At 36.3% G+C, this 18,963-nt stretch overlaps 2 protein-coding genes across 2 annotated transcripts; both read left to right on the top strand.

Annotated features, from left to right (window-relative positions):
- The first annotated feature begins 15,671 nt into the window (after positions 1-15,671).
- On the top strand, positions 15,672-16,247 carry LOC120151496. Its single transcript, XM_039163927.1, has one exon. It carries the CDS (start codon positions 15,833-15,835, stop codon positions 16,103-16,105), a length of 273 nt encoding a protein of 90 aa, XP_039019858.1. The 5' UTR covers positions 15,672-15,832; the 3' UTR covers positions 16,106-16,247.
- A 1,833-nt stretch (positions 16,248-18,080) lies between these two features.
- On the top strand, positions 18,081-18,647 carry LOC120151497. Its single transcript, XM_039163928.1, has one exon. It carries the CDS (start codon positions 18,171-18,173, stop codon positions 18,438-18,440), a length of 270 nt encoding a protein of 89 aa, XP_039019859.1. The 5' UTR covers positions 18,081-18,170; the 3' UTR covers positions 18,441-18,647.
- The last annotated feature ends 316 nt before the right edge of the window (positions 18,648-18,963 follow it).

Raw genomic sequence — 18,963 nt, 5'->3', positions numbered from 1 at the left:
TAATTAAATGATGTAAGTAATGACATCAATTTAGTTTGGGTTTGGGTTTAGGCTCCCATAATGGATCAAGTTTATGATCCAACAAGGGTTGCCAAGGGAATATCAACCTTTCATGGCTTCTCTAACGACTTGTGCAGACTCACCATCGTTGGAGAAGGTGTGTGCCCTTTTAATTGATGCAGAGGCTGAACTAGCTGGCTTTAATGAGCTCGATAGTATGTCGATTAGCGTCAATATGGCACAAAAGGAAGTTGAAGATACGACTGTCAAGTCTTCTGGGGACTCTAGTAAAAAACAATATAGATAAAGTTCATCGTCTCACTCTCATTCTTGTGGTCGCAGTGGTAGACATGGTCGACCGCCGGTTCAATGCCAGTTGTGTGGGAAGACTGGGCATTTGGTGGATCGGTGTTGGCATCGCTATGATCATGACTTTAATTGTGTTGCAACAGGTAGTGATCATTCTGGTACTGCAGGTTGTGCTTATTATGTTGGTTATGATTACAAGCGTAAGGAGTGGTGGTTTTTTCAAGCCTTCTCATGGGTTTACTGCTGATGGTGCTTATTCCTCTAAGAGTCATACTGGGCATGACAATTGGGTTGTGGATTCGGGTGCTACGCACTATGTAACGCCAGATGTAGATAACATTGAACACAAAGTTGAGTACACTGGACCAGGTAAGCTTGTTGCTCGAAATGATGTTTCCTTAGGTGTTGAGGTGGCTGGTAGAATTGTGTTGAATCCATCATCTTCTGTTTCTCGTGCTTTGGTTTTAAATGACTTGTTACATGTTCCCAGAATAACAAAAAAACTCTCTTTGTCTAAGCTTGCTAGGGACAACGTGTTCCTTGAGTTTCATGCTAACTCATGCTTTGTTTGTGATGAGGATACAAGACAAGTTCTTTTGCAAGGGAAAGAGGATGGTGGTTTGTATACCTTTGCTGTGAAGAATAATACAAAAGCAAGTGCTAGGGCTGAAGTCAACTCTATTCAAGCTATGCCAGGCGTTTTTGAGTTGTGGCATCGAAGACTTGGTCACCCAAGTTATGAAACGCTTACTAAAGTTTGTAATTCCATGAATGTAAATATTACAAAAACTATGAATAAAACATGTGTTGCTTGCAATATGGGAAAGAGCCATAAGTTACCATTTCATTCTTCTTCTACAGTATATATTGCTCCGTTTCAGCTTGTCTTCACCGATATATGGGGACCCTCGCACATAAGCTCTAATGGTTTTCAGTACTATGTGTCTGATGTAGATGCATATACTCGCTATAAACGGGTCTATTTGGTGAAATACAAGTCCCAGGCTGCTTCAACGTTTAGGTTGTTTCAAAGTATGGTCAAGACTCAGTTTGAAGTTGAGGTTAAAGCGGTGCAAAATGATTGGGGGTGAGTATAGGAGTTTGTCTGTCGAGTTGCTTAAGGCTGGTATTATTCACCGGGTTACTTGTCCCCATACTTCCGACCAAAATGACGTAGTAGAACGGAAGCACAGGCACCTGGTTGAGCTAGCTCTTGTGTTGTTTGCACAAGCTTCATTTCCCATTTGGTTTTGGTCTTTCTCTGTTACAACTGCTGCATATTTAATACAATGGTTGCCAACTCGGGTGTTAGGAGGTAAGTCACCAATTGAGGTGTTGATTGGTACGCAACCCGAATATAAGGAAATGAGGACATTTGGCTGCCGGTGCTTTCCTGATTTGCGTGCAATCAACATGCACAAGCTGGAGTTTAGGTCTTAACCGTGTACCTTTTTAGGGTACAGCTCGAGTCATAAATTGTTTCAATGCCTTATGGCTAATGGGAAGATTGTGATCAGGGATTTAAATAGCGTTCTCGGCCGCATTTTTCGTGTTTATCGCAATTGCGGAATAACGGATGCCATCGCGGTCACTGTGGGTGTTGATGTCGTGAATTTTTTTAAATTTCATACAACTTATCCCAAAATATAATAATTATAATTATAATTATAAAGTCTCATTTTTAATAATTTTTAGAATGTTTTCTAAGCGAAAATGACATATATATTATATAGTTTAATCAAATAGAAAACTTTAAAAACCTAGTGATAGGATAAGATTACTAAATCAAATAGAATTAAAATAAAAGTATAAAATTTAAATTGCAGAAATTTAGATTACTGAAATTAGAACTAAATTAAATAAAAACTAAAGTTTACATTCTAAACTAAAGATTAAATTTTAAATTTTAAAAGATTGGACTAAATTATAGATTTTAAAAGATTGAAGGGAGTGATGGCAAATAAACATACCATTTAATTTTAGGATTAATTTAAAAAAAATAAAAATGAAAATAGGAAGGTGAAAGTGGGATGGGAAAAAATATTTTAAAGCTCTTGGAGTTGAGGAAAACTCCAGAACCTTTCTTCTTTTATTCTCTCAACTTCAAGCTCTCTCAACTCTCAACTCTTTCAAATCTCATCCCAATTCTCTACACTGTTGACTCCCAAATCTTTAAGGCTCTTAATTTTTTACCTTTAATGGAAGCTCGTTCTGTTATTCCTCTTCTTCACCAGCGGCAAAACATAACGAACTCAAGATTATTCTCCAAACTAAATTTATTTTGTCAGTTTGTCCCCTCTTCGTTTTAATCTTTTCCTCTCTAGTGAGTCTTGATTTTGAACTCTTGATATTGATATGCTCTCTCTCTCTCTTTATTTTTTGGGTGTAAATTTAGGATTTCTTAATTCTTAATTTTTTTGCAGTAACGGTGGAATAGCGTTAATAGCGTCCCATTATCGACGCTATCCACCGTTACCCGTTAGATTGCAGATGCGATGGACCGCTATCAACGTGAATCCGCTACCCATTACGAAATTTATTAATATCGGTTTCAGGTGGTGGCGCTACCGCGAAATAGCAGCCGCTATAGCGTTTGCATTCCGCTATTTGAATCCCTGGTTGTGATATCAAGACATGTTTTTTATGAGCAATTTTATATTAAAAACTCAAAATAAATAATTATTTAAAGAAATAGGGCCCTCTAAAAATTATTTGGAAGAGTAACCCCCAAATCATTCACATCGGACGACTTCGTGGCTTGTAAACCGCGTGTTAAATCCTCGTACTCTTCAACACGTGAGATATATACGACGTGGGCGTACTTTCCAGGTAAGCCAATAAAACAATTAGATAAAATGACATTGCGAATTACGAAGCACGATGTAACATTTATAATCCAAAATATCGTGAGATTTATAGAGACCTCGCGCCCTACAACGTGCGAGGTACTTTCGAATTCATCAGCCTAATTTGAAACATAAAAATTAAATGAATATAATAAATAAATATAATAATAATTAATAATATTAATTATTAAATATAATAAATAATTAAAATATAGTAATATATAAATATAGTAATTAAAATAGGTATTTTATAAAAAATATTATCATATATTTTGTAAATTTTGAAATAATGAAAAATTATATGTGTAAAATAGTAAATATAATAAATAATTAATGATATCATAATTATAATATATTTTGAAATTTAAAACATAAAATCTAGTAGAAATCTCGCGTCTTGCAAACCGTGAGGTACTGGAACGGAATAAATTTCGAGTGTTTTCAACGTAACTCACATCTTGCAAGACGCGAGTTGCATTTAAAACCGTGCTTAACCGGGTGCGAGAAGCACTATAAATAGGGCCTTCCACTCCTACTCATCACCACACACATCCCTTTCATATATTCAAAGATACAAAGATTTCATATCATGGCGGTGAGTCTATTAAGACATGATCGAAGTCACGTATTCGATTATTGGAGGAGAAATGATGAGGTAAATTAATTAATATTATTTTATATTTATATTATTTATTTAGTTAGTTAGTTTTTTTTTTGGTATTTAAATAATTTTTTAATATTTATACTTCTTAGGGATATGAATGTGTATTAGAGTGTCATATAAATCGTGTGACACCGACGGATACGGATATTATTGACTATTTACATTTAGCAAGTTTCATATATATCAATAGAATAATTGGTGACGGTGTGAAGTTACATCCTCCATTTATAAATGCGTTGGTGGAAAGATGGAGACCGGAGACACACATGTTTCATTTATCGTGTGGGGATGCAATTATTACCCTGCAAGATGTTGTATTTCATCTGGGACTGCCTATTGATAGAGTAGCTATTAATGGTATTGTCGGTGCCCCTGGAAATGTATGTGAGGTATTGCTCAGAATTGATCCGCCTGATGATGCACGCGATGGTGAAAAAATAAAAATTAAATTTTTGGATAAAAATTTTATGAACCTATCGCAGAGTGCGAAGCATGAAGTGAATGAGGTAAATGTAAATGTTTTTATCTATGAATATTTATTAATATTTCAATTTCTTTATTTATTTTTTTGGAAATTAAGTAGTTATATTATTTTATTAATTTTAGGAAATAATTTGCTCGTGCGCATGTAGTACGAGTTATTGGGGGATTTTAATGCCAAAAAAAATCCTGAAATAAGGTGCATCTGATGTGGTTGAATCATTTACAAAATTTGAGTGATTTAAGAAATATAAGTTGGGGGTCGGTATTTTTGACATTTTTGTTCCGGCAGCTTTGTAGAGTCATAGATTCGACGAAAAATATCATTGGAGGGTATTTATTGTTGTTGCAGTCACGAGCCTGAATATAAATGCCATTTTTATGCCCGATCGTTAAAACACATGTCATATATGAATTTTCGTTACTTAAGAGGTAAAAAAATAATTTTTATCTATTTTTTTATAATATTACTAACAAGTAATACAATTCTATTGTATTAATGATAGGTGGACTAATGAAACCTCTCACGTCCACTTACGAATACATTAACGAGACTTCAAACTCTTGATCGATAAGTTTGGCCATCAAGTAATAAAATATTTTCTTTTAACTTTTATCTTATAATTTTAGAATAATTTAATTTATTTGAGCGTTTTAGCTAACAAAGTTATGTAATTTTAATTTTATAGTTCTTGTAGACGCCTTACTACGATACTTCTATTGCCGACTATATACCGCATGAGATTCGAGTGACTAATGCACCCGTGTACATCGTGTCAGTCATGGTAATCTTGTATGAGATAATCGAGTGCATCCTACTGAGCACGTCCTTCTACAATTTAACTGTGTCTAATCGATTTTTCCACATCCACCTTGCTTGGATGAGTTACATCGATTGACGCAACAAGAAAAGATAAAAATTAATTGGGTAGACCACAATACAGTGTATCTGAGAAATTAGGTCCGAAGATTTGAGAGGACGCCCATGACTCAACCCATCTTCGACCATAGCGTGACATACGATATATACGGTAATACGAAGAATATGATATGCCATATATATTGATTGATGAAGAATGAGCGCGATAATTATTTGTTCCTCCACAGAGTCATCCACAGATGGGAGGCAACGTGGAGGGATTCAAGGCAGATAAGAAGAAGACAACAAAGTGCATCCTCCTCATCGGTAACAACATAAGGACCTCCTCAAACACTGCTGACACACCCTGACCCCGTCTTTACCCACTGGACTTAATCAACATTTCAACAAATGGGGCAGTTCTCGGAAGGTTTCTTCACCGACCTATATGATCAGTTGAATTCACCACCAACACAATTGGTGGCTAACTTTGGATCTGGTATTGTTGAACAGATATCGCCGCAGAGCATATTCTACACCGGTCATGGTTCCAGTACCAGTGGTGGATCAATTCTATATACAACTATCAGTCCTTATGAACATGATATTGTTGAAAATGAAGAGAAAACGTAATTATGTCCGCGTCGGACTCGTCGTACAAAAATGATCGTGTTGTACAAGGTTTCTGCCAATTCTACCGGCTCTTTTGGACTTTTTCGCAATGTGTTAATTCATTCTGACACTACAAGACGGTTTTCCAAATGGACAACACTTGGTTATATGGTCGATACACTCAAATAATGTTATTGACGGTTGCACGATATGACAACAGAAATATTATTCTCATTGCCTTCGTAATTGTCGAAAATGAAGATATCGACTCTTGGGAATTCTTCCTTATGAACTTACAAACATATGTTCTATCATATATGATGCATTATAGAGATGATGGAATTTGTCTTATTTCTCACAGAGGCGATGGTATCAAATATACACTTCAGCATATGGGCCCGTCTTGTCAACCCCTCAATATTTATCATCGGTACTGTTTATGACATATTGACGTAAACTATTTGCAGAAGTTCAAGAGTCAAGATGAGCATCTAATGGTGCTTCGAATGGGTACGTCTTTCACCATTTTCGGTTTATCATATCTTTACAAAAATTATTTCAGATTAAATGTTCAACTTTTTATTGATAGGTTACACACAGTCCGTACATGAGTTTGAGGACCTGATGCAGGAACTGAGACACATGAATTCTGAGGGCTTCAACTACCTTGCTAGAATCCTAAAGGAGAAATGGCTTCAATCATTTGATGGGGGTAGTCGGTATGATCACATGACAACGAACTTGGCTGAGGCAATAAATTTATCACTAAAGGGAGTGCACAATTTGCCTATCACATCCGTTGTCAAAGCAACATATTATTGACTGACAACACTTTTGGAAACCTTGGGAAGGCAAACATCTGACTGAATGGCAGGTGGCCACCAAATCCACATATACCTCCTTAGAAAATTGCAAGCATTCCATCACCATTCCAACGCAATGAGTGCTATATGTTTCTTTCGTAAAATGTCATTATTTCATGTATCAGAATTTTCGAGGCTATTGGAAGGCATACAACACATATATGTGGTTAATTTACGAGAGAAAAAATATGCGACTGCGAATTCTTCCAAACTTTCAAATACTCGTGTGCACAAACCATTGTTGTTGCTACTTCTGTTTGGATACCTTACATGAGATTCGTTAATCATGTATACTTACTTGAAACTATATTTAAGGTTTATGAATGTGAGTTCCCTCCCATTGGAAATGAATGGAATCCGAATGAAGATGATGATGAACGTACAATACGGTCAGATTATGCACTACGATGGAAAAAAAATCGGTTGTCCATGGTCAACCCGTATTTTTTGTGATGAGGATTTGGTTGAACATCAAAAAGAATCGGACAACCTAAATTATGCTTTATATGTAGGAATCACGGACACACGAAGAACAAATGTCCCAATCGCTCAGGCCCACATATCAATTAAATTATCTTTTTGCATTATTTTTTTAATTAACAACAGATATTACTCATATTTACAAGCCAGAAATAACACCCCCAACATGTCTATCAAACCATTTCTTTTCTTCTTCCTTCACAAAATCATGATTTCTAACCATTTTCAACATCATTTTTACCCCACTTAAAATATCTTATATATGTTGATATTATAGTCACCTTAATGATAAATTGCAACATTGTACGTTTATAATTTTTTTTAAAATCAGTTTCCCATCCGGAAATAGTATCCAAATAAGGCTATGGACACTAAAAGGAGGGAAGGGAATATATTGTCATTGCGCTTTGCAGGCCGCGGGGTAACCCGTAAATCTCGTGAGATTTTGAATCATAAAGGCTACCTTAGACTTTACAATGCGCGAAATCATTTTATCCCAATATTTTATTAACTTACTTAGAAAGTGCGCCCACGTCGAATGTATCTCACGTGTTAGAGGGTACGAGGATTAAACATACGGTTTGCAAGCCGCGAGGTCGTTTGATGTAGACGATTTGAAGGTTCTTCTTTCAAATAATTTTTGGATGAACCTATTTTTTTATATAATTATTTATCTGAGGTTTTTAATATAAAATTTCCTTTTTTATGAATGTGTATACTTTGAATGTCCAGGCTTCACATGTTTGTCTATGTATTCAAAAATCGAGAGCTTTTGTCATTTCAGTCAAGGCTAAGCCTAGTTTTTGTCCTACTATGAAGAGGCATACACCTACATCTGAGCACACATCTACTTTTGAGCAACGTTTGGATCAACAGTTGTTTCCAGTGGTTCCAAAACAGTCTGGTCAAGGAATGGGTGTGGGTGATGCTACCGAGGTGAATGGTGATCAGGGTGCATGATCCGGTTTTAAGGAATAATCTATCCATATAGAGTCTTTTCCAATTGAACAATGCATGGAATCTTCTCGTGAAGGGTCTTTGTCCAATATACGAGTGGACCCTATTAGCACTATGCATTTGTTGAGTGATCAACATCATGAGTCTTCATCTTGTAGTGAAGCATGTGATGGTCTGGAGCAGTGCTCTATGAATAAACATAGAATAACCACAATAAGCAAAAATGGAATTTTTAAACCCAATGCATACGTGGTGGTCGCGGATGACATGAAGCCTTGTAGTGTTCATGAAGCCTTCAAGTCAGCCAAATGGACAGAAGATGTGAACTTTGAGTTTGATGCCTTAATACGAAACGGTACTTGGTCGTTGGTGGAGCTTCTTGGGGGAAGGTCAGTGGTAGGCCGCAAATGGCTCTTCAAGTTGAAAAAGAATGTTGATGGATTGGTGCTTAGACAAAAAGCACGTTTAGTTGCAGAGGGCTACTCCCAGGTTCCTAGGCAGAACTCTGGTTGCTAAGTTTGTTACTCTGAATGTTGTCCTGGCATTAGCTATTGAGCGACGTTGGGAACTGAGGCAAGTAGACAGAAATAACACGTTTTTTAATGGTGATGAAGAAGATGTCTACATGTAGTAACCTCCTAGTTTGAAGAAGTCTCCAATGATGGAACGAGGCTGGTTTGCAAGTTGCAGAAAGCATTGTATGGCTTGCTACAGACACCTCAGAACTGGCATTCGAAGTTGAAGAATCATGTGTTGAAGATGGGCTTTATGGAGTTAAGAGCTGACACTTCATTGTTTATAAAAGAGGAGTATGAAGCTATTACATATATGCTAGTATATGTAGATGATATAATGCTTACTGGGCCATCAAATAAGGAAATTGCAAACGTTGTCAGCCAGCTTAATATGGCTTTCTCGCTGAAGGATCTAGGTCAACTGGAGTACTTTCTGGGCATTGAAGTCGAACGGACTTCTGAATGTCTTATGTTGAGTCAAAAGAAATGTATAGGAGAACTTTTGGTTTAGACAAAGATGATGAATGCAACGTCTGTTCCTACACCAATGTTCTTGGGATCGAGAGCATATCAAGGTGTTGATAAAGAACTGAGTGATGCAACAAAATAACGAAGCATTGTCGGGTCATTATTGTATGTGTGTCACACATGCCCGGATATAGCCTTTAGTGTGAGCAAGGTTGCTCAGTTTATGCATACACCATGTGAAAGTCACATGGTTGTAGTTAAATAGATTCTTCAGTATTTGGCAGGAACTATGGATTATGGAGTGTATTTTTATTCGGGGTCCTTAGCTCTTCGCATCACAGTATTTGCTGATGCCGATTGGGCAGCGAATTTGAATGATGATCGATATTCGATTTCAGGGAACTGTGTGTTCCTTGGATGCAACTTGATCATATGGAACTCTAGAAAATAGAAAATCGTATCTCGGTCGACAATGGAGGCCGAATATAGGAGTGTATCGGACGTTGCTTCTGAGGTTGCTTGGGTTCAAGCGCTTCTTGATGATATGACAATAAGAGCACCGTGGCCATGAGTGCTAATCCGGTGTATGAGTGTATCATGCTTACTCAAAGCATGTGGATCTTGATATTCATTTTGTAATGGAGAATGTAGATATGTTGGATCATAAACTTGATCCATTATGGGAGCCTAAACCCAAACCCAAACTAAATTGATGTCATTGCTTACATAAATTAAATGAAGATGTCATTGCTTACATCAATTTAGTTAGGTGAGAGTTAGGTATTTGTAGACTTTAATGGTTTAAATTATTTTATTTGTGTGGTGTAAGATTGTTCTTGAGTAGTGTAAATACTCCTCCCCATTTTAGTTTAAGCATCAAGAAAAATTAAGAGCTTCTAAGTGAGTGAAAAAGCAAAGTCTTATAAGAGTGAGTTGTAGTTCTTGTTTTTGAGTGAGAGTGCTCTTGTAATATTTTTTTGAGTTTCAATAAAAGTTATTTGTGTGAGTGTTTTATTTCCAACAAAGTGGTATCAGACCGAGTTGGAAAGATCGAAGGTCTCAACAAGAGGAATCCAACGCTACCAAAATCTTCCCAATCTGAGTTCTAACGCACCACCACTCACTGCCGGAAGACTGCTGCCAGAAAATCAAGTTGTCTCACTGAGTTGAGCCGAGTCAACCGAGTTGGAGCCCCTTGACCGAGGTATCAAAGTCCCTCCCAAGGTTTTTCGGCGTTCTAGATTCATCCATTCAATCAGATTTTGCAAAATATCATTATATTGAGAGATATGGAAAACGGTGTGGCACCATTCCAAGTTCCGACACTCAATAACAACAACTACGACAATTGGAGTATCAAAATGAAGGCACTCATTGGATCACAAGATGTGTGGGATATCATTGAGAAATTCTATAACGAACCTGCGAATGATGATGTTTTTGCTACTCTTACACCAGATCAAAAGACAATTTTGAAGGATTCAAGAAAGAGAGACAAGAAGGCTCTCTACCTCATCTATCAAGCATTAGATGATGATGGTTTTGAAAAGATTTCAATTGCAAGTTATAGCAAGGAAGCATGGGAGAAGCTACAAACCTCTTACAAAGAATCCGAGAAAGTGAAGAAGGTATGTCTCCAAACATTAAGATGTGAATTTGAATCCTTACACATGAAAGCATCCGAGTCTATTTTAGATTATTTCTTAAGAGTAGTAGTTATTTCTAATCAATTGAAAAGAAATGGTGAAAAGTTAGAAGATATGAGGATAATAGAGAAGATACTTCGTTCGTTGGATCCCAAATTTGAGCACATCATCGTGACGATTGAAGAAACTAAAGACTTAAAAGAAATGACAATCGAGCAACTCTAAGGATCATTGCAAGCATACAAAGAGAAACATAAGAAGAAACATGAGTTTACTGAGCAACTCCTCAAGCTACAACTCAAGGATATACATGAAAGCCAACACAATGATAGAAACCAACATGGCCTAGGCAGAGGTAGAGGCCATGGACGAGGTGGAAGTCGAGGTCGTGGACGAGGCTGGAATTATAACAACAATAATTCCAACAATAACTATGAGAAAAGAGAAAGCTCAACACGAGGCCGTGGAAGAATCAATCCGAACTCGAGATATGACAAATCTCAAGTTTGATGTTATAATTATCAGAAGTTTAGGCATTATGCCTCAGAATGTAGAGCTCCCAACAACAAAATTGAAGAGAAGGTCAACTATGTGGAGGAAAAGACAAATGGCAAGTAAACTCTTCTTCTAGCATGAAAGGAAACGGATGATGGCCAAGCAAATTCTTGGTATCTTGACAGTGGTGAAAGCAATCACATGTGTGGAAGGAAAGTCATGTTCGTGGAGCTAGATGAGTCAGTAAGCGAAAATGTTTCGTTTGAAGATGATTCCACAATAGCAGTGAAAGGGAGAGGTAACATTCTTATCCGTTTGAAAGATGAGAGACATCAATTTATTTCAAATGTCTACTATGTGCCCAATATGAAAAGTAACATCTTAAGTTTAGGGCAACTGGTAGAGAAAGGTTATGATATTCATATGAATAATTATAATCTTTCTATAAAAGATTATAAGAATAACTTCATTGCTAAAGTGTCGATGTCAAAGAATAGAATGTTCTTAATCAACATACAAAATGATGTTGCAAAGTACCTGAAAGCTTGCTACAAAGATACATCATGGCTTTGGCATCTTCGATTTGGGCATCTCAATTTTGAAGGTCTAGAGCTGCTATCTAAGAAGGAGATGGTGAAGGGACTACCTCGCATCAACCATCTTGACCAACTTTGTGAAGGGTGTCTAGTCGAGAATCAATTCATGAAAAGCTTTCCAAAGGAGTCAGATCCATACCGATGTGTGTGGACTGATTAAGCCAAGCTATCTCGGTAACAGTAACTACTTTCTTCTCTTCATTGATGATTTTTCAAGAAAAACCTAGGTATATTTATTGAAACATAAGTCAGAAGTTTTTGAAGTCTTCAAGAAGTTCAAAGCAGCAGTGAAGAGAGAAAACGGTAGAAAGATCAAAGCCATAAGATCCGACCGAGGTGGAGAATTTACTTCCAGGGAGTTTCAAGAGTTCTGTGAAGCAAATGGAATTCGTTGACCAATGATAGTTCCTAGATCCCCCCAACAAAATGGTGTGGCAGAAAGAAAGAACAGAATAATCATCGACATGGCACGAAACATGCTCAAAAGCAAGAAACTACCCAAGGAATTTTGGGCAGAAGTAGTAGCGTGTGCAATCTACTTGACAAACCGATCTCCAACAAGAAGTGTATGGGGAAAGACACCACAAGAGGCATGGAGTGGAAGAAAGCCTGGCATTTCCTACTTGATAACCTTTGGAAGTATAGTCCATGTTCACGTACCAGACGAGAGAAGAACGAAGCTTGATGATAAAAGCGGCAGTTTTATCTTTATCAGCTATGATGCAAATTCGAAGGGCTACAAGTTGTACAATCCATACAATAAGAAGTTTGTGATTAGTCGAGATGTGGTCTTTAACGAAGAAGAAGAATGTGATTTTAACTCTCATGTAGATGACTTCAATTTCTTTCCTCAGTTTGAAGAAGATGAACAGACAATGAGAGAACAACTAGGTGAACCTCAACAAGAGCTTAAAACTCTACCCACTTCACCAACATTAACCACTCAAGGAGACTCATCACCTTCGTCATCGTCAAGTGGGAGTCAAAGTGAAAGAGTTGTGCAACATAAAAGAAGCCTTAGAGATCTCTATGAGGTAACTGAACGACAAGATAATCTTACATTATTTTGTCTGTTTGTCGATTGTGAACCAGTGGGCTTTCAAGAAGCAGTACAAGAAAAGAAATGGAGAAATACTATGGACGAAGAAATCAAAGCCATCGAGAAGAATGACACATGGGAAATTACCTCACTTCCCAATGGACATAAGGCGATAGGTGTCAAATGGGTGTACAAAATAAAGCAAAACGCCAAAGGAGAGATTGAAAGGCTATAATCAAAAGGCTGTAATTGACTATGATGAGGTATTTGCTCCTGTTGCTTGATTGGAGACAATCAGACTAATCATTTCTTTAGCAGCTCAAAACAAGTGGAAGATACAACAGATGGATGTAAAGTCTGCTTTTCTAAATGGAGTTCTTGAAGAGGAAGTCTATATTCAACAACCATCAGGCTATGAAGTCAAAGGGCAAGAAGACAAGGTGTTGAAGTTGAATAAGGCTCTTTACGGACTAAAACAAGCACCAAGGGCATGGAATAGCCGAATCTATAAGTACTTTCAAGAGAATGGCTTCAACAAATGTTTAATGAATTCAAGGATGTGATGATGAAGGAATTCGAGATGACAGACATGGGGATCATGGCGTACTACTTTGGCATTGAAGTTAAGCAACAAAATGATGGAATTTTCATTTCACATGAAAGCTATACAAAGGAGATCCTGAAGAAGTTCAAGATGGAGAACTGTAAGCCAATAAGCACACCGACATAATATGGGATCAAGATGTCCAAACATGAAGAAGGCGAAAGTGTAGATCCAACATTCTTCAAAAGTTTGATGGGAAGTCTACGCTATTTAACTTGCACGAGGCCCGATATTCTTCATGCAGTTGGATTGGTTAGTCGCTACATGGAATCTCCAACAACCACCCATTTTAAAACCGCAAAGAGAATTCTTCGCTATCTGAAAGGTACAATTGACTTTGGCTTGTTCTATTCAGTTTCTAATGATTACAAGCTTGTTGGATATAGCGACAGTGATTGGGGTGGATACATAGATAATCGAAGAAGCACTATTGGATTCGTATTTTTCATGGGAGATACTGCTTTCACATGGATGTCAATGTCAAAGAAACAACCGATTGTCACATTGTCCACTTGTGAAGCAGAATATGTTGCTGCTACCTCATGCGTTTGTCATGCAATTTGGCTTAGAAATCAATTGAAAGAGATAGGTTTGATACAAGAAGAGCCTACCAAGGTTTGTGTCGACAACAAGTCAGCCATTACATTAGTAAAGAATCCAGTATTCCATGATCGAAGCAAGCACATTGATATTCGCTACCACTATATAAGGGAGTGTGTTGCAAGAAACGATGTGGAAGCTGAATACGTGAAGTCACAAGATCAAGTTGCCGATATTTTTACCAAGCCACTGACCAGCGAAGACTTCATAAGATTAAGGAACTTACTAGGGGTCACAAGATCAAGTTTAAGGGGGTGTTGGATTATAAACTTGATCCATTATGAGAGCCTAAACCCAAACCCAAACTAAATTGATGTCATTGCTTACATTAATTAGATGAAGATGTCATTGCTTACATCAATTTAGTTAGGTGAGAGTTAGGTATTTGTAGACTTTAATGGTTTAAATTATTTTATTTGTGTGGTGTAGGATTGTTCTTGAGTAATATAAATACCCCTCCCCATTTTAGTTTAAGCATCAAGAAAAATTAAGAGCTTCTAAGTGAGTAAAGAAGCAAAGTCTTATAAGAGTGAATTGTAGTTCTTGTTTTTGAGTGAGAGTGCTCTTGTAATATTTGTTTGAGTTTCAATAAAAGTTGTTTGTGTGAGTGTTTCATTTCCAACATCGCTCAAAGCATGTGGATCTTGATATTCATTTTGTAAGGGAGAAGGTATATACTGGTATTACAAGTGAGTTATGTTCCGGTCAATGATCAGGTGGCAAATGACTTGACCAAACCAGTGTCCCGGGGGCTGTTTGAAATGTTTCGAGACAAGCTGCAGGTACAAGGTTTTCAAGGAAGACAAAAACAGGCAGGGAGAATATTGAACATATGAAGAGGGGGGGAATATGATTGTGTGTGTGAGGTCTATTGAGAAGTTTCTAATAGTAGTTAGGGTTAACTGCATGTAACTGTTTACAGTTACGCAGTGTTTAGCTGTAGCTCCCTTTATAAATGCACATTGTACTGTTGAGCAAAATATACAATAAAGATGACTACTATTTACTTCCTGTAGTTTTTGTTTTCCATAGTTTTCATCAGGTTCTTGCACACCACACATATTCCACGGCAAATACCTAAACCTAATCCTTGAAGGACCTTAACTTGTATATATATGCAATCTTCTATTGAAGGGGTTTTATTTTTAAAAGTGAATCATATATTTTATGCTACATGTGATTGTTATATATTAACGATAGATGTTATTTTATGTAACATGATTTTAAATAAAATATTATATTTATTTGCATTAATTATAAATCTGTCAGCCGGTCCTGTTGCAACGTGGATTAGAACAAGAGGGAAACACGTAGCAATCCTAAGTGATAAGTTAAAAAAAAAAGATTGCCAACTACTTTAATTATGAATTCAGTAAATGGTCAGCTCATTTACCAAAATATGCCTCTTGTTTTCCTCCAAACTTGTAGCCTGTTTTCCAAATCCCAATAACACTGGTGGTTTTTAACTCCCACAATCCAGCCAGGTTAATATTTTTAAAGCAGAACCCGTGTGCCCTCTGCCCATTTTTTTAATCCACTCAATCACCATCATATTATCCTAAAAATTCCACTCATTGCACTTATCCATATGTCGTCAACATGGGCATTTAAGTCATATTAATAGAAGTCCAACCTATCTGCACACCAAAAGAAAACCACGAGCAAATAGCCTCTAGTTTCTTTCTTATCCATCCCCTATTCCCCACTCTACAAATATAAGAATCCCCTTTGAATCAACCACCAACACCACCACAAAACCAGTGTGTATTTCTCCTATTTCAAGATTCAATGTTCTCAAGATGAGTTCAAGTAGCAGCAGAGCGTGGATCGTTGCAGCTAGTATCGGAGCAGTGGAATCACTGAAAGACCAAGGAATCTGCAGATGGAACTATACATTAAGGTCAGCCGTCCAGCATGCCAAGAACCGTGTCAGGTCTGCTTCACAGGCCAAGGTCCTGTCTTCTCAATCGTCAGCTGCAATTTCCAAGGGACTGGGCAGGGACGACAAGTCTAAACAATCGGAAGAGTCATGGCGGACAATCATGTACTTGAGCTGTTGGGGTCCCAACTAAGCCTTAATTCTTTAGAACAAACATCCTTCGGGTAAATCGAAGTCGAACACACCGCGGCATGGCCGAGTTTTCCACGGGTGGGTGTGTTTGTTTTAATTTTGTGATTTCTCTTTCATTAAATATATTTAATAATTGACATAAACATTTCATGAGGTTTTTGTTTTCATTTTAAATTTGAGATAAAAGAGTAATTTTTGTCCATGATCAAATTTATCACAAAATTAAATTGATAAAAGAATATTTTGCGAAAAACGTATATACATCCATTAAAGAGCAGTCCCCAGGCTATAGAAGTGCACAATTTAGAATTTTTAAGTAACGTCCTCTTGCCAGTTGCCACCTCATTAATATCATATAACTCTGGAAATCAAGTGAGTGTTTTTTAAGCCTAAATAAATCATTTATATATGTTTTACCGAGTCTTTTTTCCCTTAATATTTAATTTTATTATTCATTTTACTTTATCTTTTGAATGTCGAAAAAACTGATAATAAAATTGTGTAATGTAATATTTTTAATTAAATACGATTGATTTGAGTAAAAAGATAAATGATGTATCAATTCTTTCAATTTTTTTAAAATTTAATCGCTAGAAACTTAATAATCATAAACTGACTCAGAATTATTTTTAAAATTTGTATTAATCTTGTTAATGAAAATAAGATCATCGGTCCCGATAATTCATCTCTTTTAGTTTGGACGAAGAGTCGTGATAAAAAGAATAATTATTGATCTGTGTTTGAAAAAACAAGAGAGTGAATTATCATGAAAAAAAGAAGATCAATCCATTATAAGTGATTCATCTTTTCCCGGTTTAAATCGAAAATATTTATAGTGATATTTTGTATATGTGTCAATCGTAGAATTATTTTGATTATTTGTAGGTTGATTAGATTAGAAAGATCTAATAATTGTATTTTATATTTCGTCAAAATAAATCACGTGAGCTTTCAAGAGTTTTATTTATGTAAAATTTTAATAACTTTGATAGACAAAAAATTGTATAAAGATGACTTAATTATAAAATAAGTGTCCAAATTATAACACTTTTCACGAAAATATGCTTAAATTATTTTTCGAATGATTATGGTGTCTAACTTTATAATAGTTGTTACTTTAAGTGTTCAGGCCTTAAAAGTTGTTAATTTCCTCTGTTAAGTGACATATGTCACATTATGTTAATTTTAAAAATTGTATTTAAAATTAAAAATAAAAATTATATTTTAAAAAATACAAAAAATTTGAAATAGCCCCAAAACTTTGAAAATCTTCTTTTCAACCTCTAAAGCAATGTTAGCCATCGTCCTTTTCCATTGAAAAAAATTCCACCAGATCTCACCTCCCCTCAGCGGTCAATACCCCATGAAATCATGATTGATCGAAATTTGATTTACGATCAATGGACGTTTTGTATCTCGCAAAAGCTGGGATAAAAATCTCAATCCCACGCGATTCCGACGACTAACAGTGACAACATATGACTAAGAGGATGGCATAAAATACATCGATGGCGATGGTCGTGACCGATAAGGACGACGACAACGAGTTAGGAATTTAGAATTTGTAGGGATTTGAGTTTTTTTATAATTTAAGATAAATTAGATTTTTTTATAAACATAATAATATTTTTAATTTTTTAAAAATAGATAAATTATAAAATTATTTAATGTGACATGTATCATTTAACGAAAAAAATCAACTATAGTTGCAATCCGAACATTTAAAATGATATCGTTTATATCATCAAATATGTAAATTATTTGTACATATGCCTCTTGTTTTCCTCCGAACCAGGTGGTTTGGGCTTTTAAGTCAAACTGCGTACAAGTACATCCCACCTGACCAGAAAGAAAGGAAAACCATTGCGCAAAACCACGAGCAATAAGCAAATAGCCTGTGGTTTCTTTCTTTCCCTGATTTTTGGCTTTCTTATCTTTTCTTTATTCCCTATATATACAAGAAGCCCCTTACCACCATCAACAAAACAAACATAAAAAATCTGTCCATTTTTTTAATACCCATCTTCTTCAATTTAAGAATTTAAGAATCAAATTGTAGTTGCAAGATGAGTTCAACAAGCAGAGCATGGATTGTCGCTGCTAGCATGGGAGCTGTGGAGGCTCTGAAAGATCAAGGTATCTGCAGATGGAACTATACTCTCAGGTCAGCCCTCCAGCATGCCAAGAACCATGTCAGGTCTGCTTCTCAGGCCAGGAACCTCTCTTCCCAATCCTCAGCTGCAATTTCCAAAGGACTGAGCAGGGATGACAAGTCTAGACAGTCAGAAGAGTCGTTGAGGAAAGTCATGTACTTGAGTTGTTGGGGTCCAAACTGAGTCATAATTTAGATCAATTTATTAGAAACTGGAAGCAAGCATCGTATGGGTGATTCGAAACAAGGCTCCAGGACTGAGCGAACAAACATACTCGGGCATGGCTGAGCTTTTCATGGGTGTATTTACGATGTATATAGCTTACAAAATGATATAGCAGAGTAATATTTGTCCAATCATCCTATAACTAATGGAAATGAATTTTCACAATTGCTTGCTTCTCATTCTTCGTGCTACTGATATCGACATCCCTGTTTCAGTTTTGATGCCTTTTCCTCAATTTCACAACTTTTTTCTTTTACGATTTTTAGTCCAGGGAGATAACAGAATTGAACCAACTTTAGAAATCAAACGAATCCAAAATCTGCCCAATTAAACATATTTCAAACCCACAAGCTTTACTGATAATAGGTATATTAATTTTATTCATAGTGATCGTTTTTTCCCTAATTTTGTAAATAGTTTAGCCTCATTCTGCGGTTCTCGTTGCTTTGGTAAGTAGAGTTGAGCTTCACGGAAATTAGGA

This window comes from Hibiscus syriacus, unplaced genomic scaffold, assembly GCF_006381635.1.
Source record: "Hibiscus syriacus cultivar Baekdansim isolate YM2019G1 unplaced genomic scaffold, ASM638163v2 tig00111059_pilon, whole genome shotgun sequence".
Lineage (NCBI taxonomy): Eukaryota > Viridiplantae > Streptophyta > Magnoliopsida > Malvales > Malvaceae > Hibiscus > Hibiscus syriacus.
Note: the sequence above shows the minus strand (reverse complement) of the source record. Positions and strands in the feature narration are given on the sequence as shown.